General features: G+C 38.7%; 2 protein-coding genes across 2 annotated transcripts; both read left to right on the top strand.

Moving 5' to 3' along the window:
- Positions 1-1,909: 1,909 nt before the first annotated feature.
- On the top strand, positions 1,910-3,718 carry LOC107870045 (the record flags this gene model as incomplete). The annotated part of the gene is given in 2 exon segments (XM_047412352.1): positions 1,910-2,362; positions 2,763-3,718. Coding segments are annotated over 2 exon segments (1,113 nt in total), but the record flags the coding sequence as incomplete, so codon positions are not given.
- Positions 3,719-5,218: 1,500 nt separating this feature from the next.
- LOC107870044 (acyl carrier protein 2, mitochondrial) lies at positions 5,219-11,015 on the top strand. The gene is made up of 2 exons (XM_047412353.1): positions 5,219-5,523; positions 10,561-11,015. Exons 1-2 carry the CDS (start codon positions 5,311-5,313, stop codon positions 10,735-10,737), a joined length of 390 nt encoding a protein of 129 aa, XP_047268309.1. The 5' UTR covers positions 5,219-5,310; the 3' UTR covers positions 10,738-11,015.
- Positions 11,016-11,498: the final 483 nt, after the last annotated feature.

Genomic DNA, 11,498 nt, shown 5'->3' with positions numbered 1-11,498 from the left:
GACAGGTATCTCGTGGAATTAGTCTGGGTAGTCTTGGTTGTTGGTGGCAGGTGGCGGGTATTTCGTGGACTTAGTTTAGGTAGCCTTGATAGACAGAATTACTTGATAAGTGTTGCTGGTGGGAGGTGACAGGTACTTCGTAGAAATAGTCTAGGCAGTCTTGGTTGTTGGTGGCAGGTATTTCGTGGTATATTAGTTTAGGGAACCTTGGTGGACAAAATTACCTAATACGTGTTGCTGGTGAGAGGTGCCAATAATACCATAAAATTAGTCTAGGTAGTTTTTGTTGTTGGTCACGGGTGACAGGTATCTCGTGGAATTTGTCTTGGTTGGTGGTGGGAGGTGACAAGTATCTCGTGGAATTAGTTTAGGGAGCCTTGATGGATAAAATGACCTAATACGTTTGTTGGTGAGAGGTGAAAGGTATCTTGTGGAATTTGTCTAGGTAGTCTTGGTTGCTGGTGGCAGATGACAGGTATTTCGTGGAATTAGTTTAGGTAGCCTTGGTGGACAGAGTTACCTAATACATGTTGCTGGTGGGAGGTGACAAATATTTCGTAGAATTAGTTTAGGTAGCTTTGGTGGCCAGAATTATCTGATACATGTTGCTGGGTGGGAGGTGACAAATATTTCGTAGAATTAGTTTAGGTAGTTTTGCTGAACAGAATTACCTGATATGTGTTGTTGGTGGGAGGTGGTAGGTACTTCGTAGAATTAATTTAGGTAGCTTTGGTGGATAGCGTTAACTGTCTAGGTAGTGTTGATGGACAAAATTACCTGATACATGTTGGTGGGAGGTGGGAGGTGCTTCGTAGAATTATTCTAGGTAGCCTTGGTGGATAGAGTTAAGAGTTAACGGATACCTATTGCAGGTGGGAGGTAACAGGTATCTCGTGGCATTTGTCTAGGTAGTCACAAAATTACCTAATACCTATTGGTGGTGGGAGGTGACAATTATTTCGTAGAATTAGTCTAGGTAGCGTTGGTGGATAGAAATACATGATACATGTTGTTGGAGTGTTCCTGGTGGGAGGTGACAAGTATTTCGTAGAATTAGTCTAGGTAGCCTCGGAGGACAAAAATACATGATACATGTTGCAGGGTGTTGCTGGTGGGAGGTGACAGGTGACAGGTGACGAGGTATTCCATGAAATTAGTCTAGGTAGTCTTGTTTGACAGAGTTACTTGGTACCTGTTTGGTGGGAGGTGACATGTATCCAATGGAATTAGTCTGGGTAGTCTTGGTGGATAGAGTTAACTGGTACCTGTTGCTGGTGAGAGTTGATAGGTATCCCATGAAATTGCTAGGCCACCCTATTGGGACAGGTTGGATAGATGTTGTGGGAAAAAGGGGACACCGTTGGATTAGATATAATTATATTCAAAGTTCCCCTAGTTGGTATAATAAAAGAATGTGCAGTAAGATCTTTTAAGATAGAGTGAGGGATCCAAGCAAGTATAAAACTATCGATAGGATTTCGTTTAACATTTCGGCAAGATAACAGCTACTCGTTCAAGTGATCTTATTGGAAAAAAACGAAAATCTCTAAGGAAAACAGTAAAAGTTATGAAAATGTTATTTGTTGTGTGAGAATGGTAGTCTTTGGCTCTTTGTAGAAGGTGGCGGTTAAAAATCGGGGAAGGTGAGTTGTACACACCCCTACTTGTGTACTATCGATCTATAGTGGGGTTTATGTGTTGCTCGTTGTGCAACGTTCAACTGCGGGACAGTGCCAGATTTACTTTTGACATGGTTTGGTTGGAATTTGTTACTCTCGTTAACTGTAGGATATCACTATTTATAACTCCGCTTACCCGGCAAGCTTTAGTTTGACGTTTTTGCCAATTCTTAGGTAGCAACAACCTTTATGATGGTGCTTTACAACTCTTCGAATAACATCATTTACAGATTGAGATCTTGAAGAGATTGCAGCGAGAATCTTTTTCAGATATTATGAAGCTAAGAGACAGACAAGAGAAGGTGGAGCGAGTGCTTGCATTCTTTAAATCTTCGAAAGGAAGTCCATTTCAAGAAGCTAGCACTCATGTAAGGGGAGAATTTGATGCTGTGGGTGCATTGTTGATGATCGGTACTATTGATGAATCCAAGCGCAATGCAATTGAAAGATCGATTAGGACTGGTATTGATTCTAGGCTGACTTTTGAAACAACTCTCCGTGAAACGGATACACTTGTAGCTGAGTTTGTTGGCAGCGAAAGAGGCCAAATGGATATCCCGGGTAGTCCACTTTCTTTAGCAAAAGTTCTTTATGCAGCAAATATTAGTGACTCGTTCTCCGCAGTTGCCATTCCATTTGGTGGTCGATGTAGAGATGTTGCGGTACCTACAAATTCACGTGAGGTAAGTGCTCTCCGTGCTGAATGTGCTTTCTGATTTAGTTCATAGTTATCAATTCCATGTTCTATTCTTTTTGGTACAGTCAGTATCAGGTTGTCATGAAATAGTGTATGTCGATCGTACAAAAAACGTTAAACTACTAATGTTATGCACAGAAGCTTATAATTCAGCAATTCACCCATCTCTACACGTTTAGTTAATTGGATTGACGAGAAATCGACAAGTTGGTTGGGTTGGTTTGATGGTTGTTGTATATTGTATTTACTTCAGATGGTTCTCGCGAATGTTGCATATTGTATACTCCTACTTGTTATATTAGTTCATTTTCAGTTGCCTCTCTCGGCGTCTCATGTAAAGGCAACGATAAATGGCTAATATAACGATTTTCTTGAAACTTTTGCAGGAAAGGGGCCTGACGGATTATTCATCATTTGGGCCGCCTCTGCTGAATCAACTAAATGGTAGCGGAATTGCTGTGATGGTAAAAAAATCGATTGTTGTTGCTTCGTTGGCTCAGTTTGTCTCTGCATTCCCACACTCTGATAGACTTTCGTATTGTTTTGGCACTTTTGGTCAAGTTGTTTGCCAACTTTCGAGCAATACAAAGCTGTCGATCATGGGTGTACACAAAATGGCCAATCTGTCGAGCCAACAGCCTAGACTTGCAGCTATGTCGTTGCCTATTGGCATTCTACAACGGTCAGGGCATTCTCAGGCACCCGTGGAGGAAAACAGCCTCTTAGATGGTTCAATCGCTGCAATGCTAGAGTCAAAACTCGATGAAAGTACAAGAATCGGTGGCTGGGTAGAGATGAAGAGATCAAATCCGAAACATTTGCAGTGGGGAGTTACGATGTCTGATACGCCCGAGGATGATTTTGGGTGGGGTTTGAGCCTTGGCGGCTTACTACAAGGTCCGCGAAATTGGGACCATTTTCAAGTCGAATCTTTTCTCAATTTCAACTTAGGAAACAAGTGCAAGTTGCAGCCAGGTCTGCTCTATGTAATGGATGGAGCCACTCAGTTTCCTGCATTAACATTCCGCACTAGTTGGTCCTTGTAATGTGCAACCTGGTTCAGACACCACGATTGAACAAAAGAGAAATACAAAAATACACGTTCGCAACTTCCACACAAAAGAGAAAGAAGAGAGGCATTTTGTCTACTGCAACAGTTTGTCTACCTTGTTGTGGGGCTCTTCACTGGACCCTGCGCATAGCGAGAGCTTTAGTGCACCGGACCGGACTGTCCTTTTCAACAGTTTAGTAACTACATTTATTAGTCGAAGTAGTTATAGGATATCAACTCTCTTCTAAACAGTTTGGCCAAGTTTTTAGAAGAAAATTCTTTTTGGTCTAATGTTTTTTTTTTTTTTGGTTTCCCATCCGGTGTCCGGTACCCGCATTGGAGTCCGATTAATTCGGATCCGCACCGCGTAGGGCGCCATTTGGGAGAAGAGCATCCTACCAAGGATTTCTCCATACCCAGGGCTCGAACCCGATACCTCTGGTTAAGGGAGGAGCAGCGTCATCTGTTGCACCACAACCTTTGATGGTTGGTCTAATGATTTAAGATCGAGTGTTGTTGACAAAGATAGGAATACGGTTTGCGTTCATCATATTCTTTCTGAATTCCACTTGTCGGACTACAATGAATATGTTTTTGTCGATCAGATAAATAGTTCATAACTTCGTGTTTAGTCGATTTTCTCCAAAAGGGTTTCAAAAGAAATGTTATCGAAGTATTGATTGCAAGAAAAATATAACAACTAAATAGCAAAATACAAAGCAAATAAAATGGCATATAACTAAACACTTAGAAGAATATAAAACTAAGCATCCTTATCTCCGTTTTTGGCCGACCAACACTTTGCCCCGTACAACAATATTGGTCTAACCATCGGTAAACAAAACTTACCTTCAAGCCTTATCGACACATGCTTATCACAAAAATACTCTAAAAAAACAAGCCTCCATTTCATCCACACCGCATCAATATGGTGTGCGACGTCATCATCAATCTCCATGTATCCTTAGATTACAAACCAATTAATAACTACAATAGGTCTTACATCATTTCATCGATTCGATAGCTACAGTAAACAACAACAACAACAATAACATATCCAGTATTCCCATAAAGTGGAGTTCGGAGAGGCAAAGGCTACACAGTTTGTACTATCGCTATCGTAGACGTGAAGAAGAGAAGGTGTTTCCGATAGACTCTCAGTTCAAGATAAAAATATTCTATACTTGAAGCGAGATGTCATCATCAATCTCTACGTGTCCTTAGATCACAAACCAATTAATAACTACATTAAGTCTTACATCATTCTATCGATTCGATAGCTACAACAACACTAACATATTCAGTATTCCCATAAAATGGAGTCCGGAGAGACTAAGTGTACGCAGTCCGTACTACCGCTATCGTAGACGTGACGTAGAGAAACTGTTCCAATAAACCCTCGATTCAAGACAAAAACAGGTTGAGCTACCTGAGATCTCAGATTCAATTTCCAGTAGAGACAAACATTAGATTATTTCTTTCCATATGTTTTAACCTTGGCGGACAAAGTTATCTGGTACCATAATATTGCTGATGAAAGGTGACAGATATCATGTGGAATTAGTCGAGGTGTACACAAGCTGTCCTAGACAGCATGATTCTCACAATAATAAAAAATAAAAATAAGACAAAAATATTCTATAAAATGTCATAGTACATGGAAAAATACATATTACCACCACAACAAATATATATATATATATATATATATATTTAATTTTTTTAAAAAAAATCAAAAGAAATAGAAAATAAAAATATATAAAAAAAATATATAAACTCTAAACCCTTGACTGTGTAATATACTACTACTACTACTACTAGTTGTATAGGATTTTTCTAGAACTATTGTGAACCTCTCCAAATCTCTTCTCCATTTTCTCTCAATGGCGGCGGCGAGGATTGCATTGTTGAAATACCTAAGAGTCGAAGCTCGACCAGCTCAATTCCAAAACCCTAGAATCATCGGAGGTTCGTTGAGTCAGATTTTCAAACGTCATTTCAGTGAAGAAGTAAGAGGATCCTTTCTCGATAAGGATGAAGTTAGAGATCGCGTTATTACCTGCGTCAAAAATTTCCAGAAAGTCGATCCTTCTAAGGTATATAAGCTAACATATTTCAATTTTGCATATATTTTTAATGTTAATTTAGCCTGGAAATGAATTGAAACGAAAGTATGGTTTATTTATATGTTTTTAAATGTTAATTTAGCCTGGAAATGAATTGAAATGGAAGTCTGGAAATGAATTGGAATGAAAGTAGGGTTTATTTATATGATTTTAATGTTAATTAAAGCCTGGAAATGGATTGAAATGAAATTAGGAGCCTGGAAATGAATTGAAATGAAATAAAAGTAGGGTTTATTTATATGCTTTTAATGTTAATTTAGCCTGGAAATGAATTGAAATGAAATTAGGGTTTATTTATATGTTTTTAAATGTTAATTTAGCCTGGAAATGAATTGAAATGAAAGTAGGGCTTTGTGAAGGTATTAGATAATCTGTATTTAGGTTTGGAATGTTTTGTTTTCGTCTCGATGTGTGTTTTACGTTATTCATGGATTTATACAATGTGCATTTTCTTGGTGTGGTGAAAAACACCAAAAGTATATCGGCTTTTCGAGTTTCATACCTTAACTAACTATTAAGTGTGCGAGTTTCTTAGTGAATCATCACCGATTATTTATCAAAACACACCTACACTATTAATTGTTTGAGTTTCATACCTGAAAGAGTTCTCTGGTATGCTGGTGGGAGGTGGCAGGTATCCCGTGGATTTAGTCGAGGTGCACGAAAGCTGGCCCGAACACTACGGTTATCAAAAAAAAATTCAAGCATGAAAAAGTGAACAATTAATAGTTTTGGTGTATTTTGATGAATAGTTGGTGATAGTTCAGCAAGGAAACTAACTCACACACCTGGTGGTTCAGGTATGAAACTCAAAAGTCGGAATACTTTAGGTGTGCTTTTTACCCTTTTTAGGTAAGAAAAAAGAACAATTGATAGTTGAGGTATGTTTTGATGAATAGTTGGTGATAATTCAGAGGGAAACCAAACACCCAACACCTGGTAGTTAGGTATGAAACTCAAAAAATCGGGATACTTTTGGTATTTTATTTTACCCTTAACTCCTCTTTTTGATAATTGTTTTGTTGTACTACATGTAGTTGAACTTTAATAAAATCATTTTTTGACTGATGATATTGCCGAGGGTCTACCCTCACATGATAGGGGTAAGGCTGCATACGCACTACCCTCTCTAGACCTCCCTACTCCACTACTGGGACTACATTTTTTTTTTTTAATAACCGTGGTGTCCGGGCCAGCTTGTGCGCACCTCGACTAAATACACGGGATACCTACCACCTCTCACCAGCAACAGGTGCCAGGTAACTCTGTCCACCAAGGCTAGAACAGTTGGGAAGAAAACACCTAGTGTTTTTCTGTGCTGGGAATTGAACCTGAGACCTCATGGTGTTCATCCCAACTTCATTGAACCACTAGGCCACACCCTTGGGTGCACTACTGGGATTACATAGGGGTATGTTGTTGTTCTTGACCGATAAAATTCTAGTAGTTAATGCATGCTCATGTCCATCTTTTAATCAGCTTTAGGATTGATTTGGCTTGAGCCAATTGGTAATTGGTAGCTCAGTAGGAGGTAAGACAAAATTCAGTGGGAATTCAATAAATTTTAGAAATGCCATTGTGTATTTTTTTGTTCTTGATAGAAAAATGCAGCAGATTATATTTTTGCAGAAGAATGAATATTACCTTGGGCTGGTTTTCACAACTTGTGGATTGGCCATTTACGGTGATGAGATGGTTCATTGTCCTTTTGGTAGTCTAAAAAGTAGTGCACTACCATTTTGTTGAGTCATGCTTACAATGTTCAGTGGTCTTTATGAGTAGTGGTAGAAATGCAAACTGTCTCCTTGTAATTTCTGTGGACTAGTGTTATTAAGAGCTATCACTTTGTCGTTTAGAGAGAGTAAGTGGAAGTGAAATATGAAGAGGGGGTAATTTGAGCTGTGAGGTGCGGAGATTCCCAACTACAGGGAGTTAATCTGCTAGTTGCTAAGTAACACAGGGAAGTAACGTGCAATCCTTATATCTATCATGCTTACTTAAGTGTAGCAAGCTGTGGAAACAACCTCTTGCAGAAATGCAGGGTAAGGCTGTGTGCAATAGAGTTAGACCGTTGTGGTCTAGCCCTTTTCCAGACCCCGCGCATAGCGGGAGCTTTAGTGAACTGGGCTACCCTTTTTAATACTTACAGTGTAGGTTGAACTCGAGTCATTTGCTTCCTTAAGCCATGTCCATACCAAAAGAGCTGTATCGACATTATTGTTATATAAGTCTAGTGTACAATATATGCGAAGTATGAACCGGTATCTATCCTAAACTCTCTAGCCCACTAGCAGATGAATAGAGCAAATAGATAGGCAAGCTTTTTCCATACAGTAAGTCGTTCGAGGTATAGGTAGTACAAATAGGATTTCTATCAATTTCCAAACTTGAAAGTGGTTTTGCGAGTTTATGAAAGGGTGTTTAAGAATACACCACCTCAGTACCAGGAACAGAGGGTCAGAAATGTACGAATTTTCATTTAGAAGAACATGCAATATATTTGGAAGTTAGTCTCTAGTCAGGAATGAATGAATCTATGTTTCTCGGTCAATCTAAAATTGATGCTGCATCCGTATTGGATTTTTCAAAAATGAACTATTGAAGGATCCGACACACACCTGTCAACATTTTTGAAGAGTCCGAGAAACATTGGAAAAAATCGAGGGAGATATTAGGCTGTATTTATGTCACGTACTAGCTAGCATGCAATTGGAGAACTCATAGGAAAAACTTGTCAAGAAACAAATAGTTAAAAAGTCATAAACCGATGCAGGAGCAGCAAGTTAGCAGCAATGGAAGTTTGGAATGGTGGAAGAGGAATCATATGAAATCAGAATAAGATTCCTCTTGACCTGTCTGCAAATTCAATTTTTGGAAATTCCCAAGGAGGCCAATATATAAGTTAAGTAAATCAAACATAAAGAAATCCTACAGGTATCAAGGTTTATGAGGTGAATTAGATGGATTTTTGATTCAAATTTCCTTCAAAGGAGTTATAGAGCATCAAAATAAGACGTTGGCACTTAAAACGTGTGTCACTATTCTTGATAGGTAACATAGTGATGGGTGTCACTAGGAAGGCTTGGAACCTTGTGCCACACGGAAACAATCTGGGGATAGGTGGATATGTATGTTCAAACAGGGGAACTAAGGAATGGTGGAATCGTTAATGGGTTTCTGATTAGATCCATTTGGGAAAATTTTTGACAAGCATTTAGTAAATTAGGTGGGGTGGTTCAAAAATGATACTACTATGGGCAGAGACAGCAACATGTATAATGGCAATGGATATGAGAAGATTGACTATACACCCATCACAAAAATCTGAAGGAAAGGTCAAAGAACATGAGGAATTTTCATGTGCAGAGGCTAGTAAGCAAGCATTGCCATTAGGTAAATCAACTAGTTAGTGGAAACAATAATGCAGAGTGATGGGCTAATTTTTTTATTTTAACTTTTAATTTGTCGAATAAATTCAGAAAAGGGGAGTAATGAGTCGAAACCCAAACTGCGTTATGGTTTGGAGGGGCCAAACCCATGGTACAACAACATACCCAGTAATCAGTATAATCCCACAAAGTGGGATTTGGGGAGGGAAGAGTGTAGGCAGTCCTTGCCTACCTTAGAGGTAGGGAGGTTTCCGAGAAGACTCTTGGCTTAATGGAAAAGAAGTTCAGAGCAGTCCAGAAAAAAAGAAGTAAACAGAATTACAAGAAATAGTAGATAGTAACAAATAATGAAATCTAGAAAGACTTACTATTCGTCAGTAACAAGGTGTGTCGATATTTTTTCATGCCTACATATAATGAAGTAACAGAAGAAAACAAAGGAACCTTCGCGCACAAAGTTATGTACAGCAAACAGTTCCCCTTTAGGTCAACTTAGTAGTTAGTCAAGACAACAATGCAGTTTGATGGGTCCAGAACTATTTAGTTTTGAATTTGTACACTGGATGTACTCAACAGTTGGAGCAGGAAAGGAGGGAACTAGAGACCAAAAGAAGATCTGGAAAATGATTCCAGGATGCATATGGTGGACCATCTGGAAGGGAAGGAACTCGAGAGGTTTTGAAAACATTAGCAACTCCGTCCAGAAGATAAAGCATAGTTGTATTCAGCTTTTGCATTTTTGGTGTTATGGAATGTTTATAGTAGATTCAGGGAAAACGCACAGTTTTTAGAGTCCCTATTTTACTTTTGCTAACCAAGCCAAGATATAGCTTGTAATTATGACCTTCATGGTTTTTCCGGAATCAATACAAGATGTTACCATATCAAAATAAAATAAAATTGTTGAGTCAAATCTGATGGGGGAAGGTGTGTCATCAGTATGATGTGCTTGTGAAACAAATCCACCAAGGTTTCGGAACTTGCTCATCGCTCATCTTCCAATTCTGGATAGTGCTCCCAAAGCTTAATTTCCTATTTTACTCTTTCATGTAGTCTATGGGTGTTTTGTACTGTCATCTCTCTGGTATGACGTTTGAATGGGGGAAGGAAATATTTAACGCACCATCTCCATGCTAACAGTTTTTCGTTATCTGTCCCAGTTCCATTTTCCAAAATCCTCTATTAGTTCTATTTCATGTCAGCATATTCTTGCAGTGTCCACCTCTGCTTGTTAATTTTGGTTGCTAGTGATGCTACCCTAAGGCGGAGCCACATTGTATTCGGGGGTTCATCCCGAACCCCCTTCGTTAGAAAATTATACTATTTTTACATGGTCAAAAATATTTTTATGTGTATATAGTAGATGTTGAACCCCTTCGACTAGTCCGTATATTTACTTCTGAACCCCCTCAATGAAAATTTTCTTGCTCCGCCACTGAATTGCTACCAATGCGATATTGTCATGTGTTTCTTTTATGCTTATGCAATGTAGCTTCATGCAGATCACTGATTTAGCCTGGACAAATGCTGCTAGTCGACATTTGTTGTTTGTAACTTCTGTTTTACTTGGAACCTTTCGACATTATATTTACAGATGCAATTTTTGTTTATCTTGCAGGTTGCCCCAAATGCTCACTTCCAAAATGATCTTGGCTTAGATAGTTTAGACACCGTTGAAATTGTGATGGCCCTTGAAGAAGAATTTGGTTTTGAGATTCCAGACAATGAAGCCGACAAGATCAACTCGATAAATTTAGCAGTTGATTTCATTGCATCTCACCCTCAGGCAAAATAAGGGAACAAAATCTAGCTTTGATGAGTACTCATTTTCTTCTATAACTTCTTTCCCCAATTTAAGTACTTCATTTACTCACTTTTGGCATGTGGTTTATACTACGTATGCGCTCTTGTAAGGATTTTGGTCAAGTCCTAAAGACGACAACTACCATTATCGGCTAGATGGTGATATGATGTCTCAAACTAAAGTTTAGTCTCTATTAGATTTGAGATATATGCTTTTAGAATGTTTGGTGCTTATGAAAATAAATCTAGCTGTATGGTAGCATTGGTCAAGATGAAGTTTTCATTAGTTTATTTCTCTTTGTTGGCCAAAAGCCAAAATATGTGTGCAGTTTATCTTCTGCAGAACTATGATCAATTGGTTGTGTTTTGTTGTTTTTGAGTGAATTAATTGATTAGATATTAAATACATTTGTCAACATGTGACCAAGAGGTCACGAGTTCAAGCCTTGGAAACAGCCTTCGGTAGAAATACAAGGTAAGGTTGCGAACAATACACCCTTGTGGTGGGGCCTTCCTTGGACCCTGCGCGGAGCAGGAGCTTTAGTACATTTGGCTGTCCTAATCAGGGCTAATTCAATCTTGATAGGAGAAACCCGCAAGGGTTGTATATAGTCTAACATAGTTTATCCTGTATTTTGCAAAAGGTGGTTATAAAAGTTCGAATTTATGACCTCTTGATCAGTAACTCTATTAGTTACATGTTCCCATTTAGACTCTTTTCCAATGAGAACCGATTGAGCATGAGTTGTGATT

The sequence above is a fragment of the Capsicum annuum genome, chromosome 5 (genome assembly GCF_002878395.1).
Source record: "Capsicum annuum cultivar UCD-10X-F1 chromosome 5, UCD10Xv1.1, whole genome shotgun sequence".
Classification (NCBI taxonomy): Eukaryota; Viridiplantae; Streptophyta; class Magnoliopsida; order Solanales; family Solanaceae; genus Capsicum; species Capsicum annuum.
Note: the sequence above shows the minus strand (reverse complement) of the source record. Positions and strands in the feature narration are given on the sequence as shown.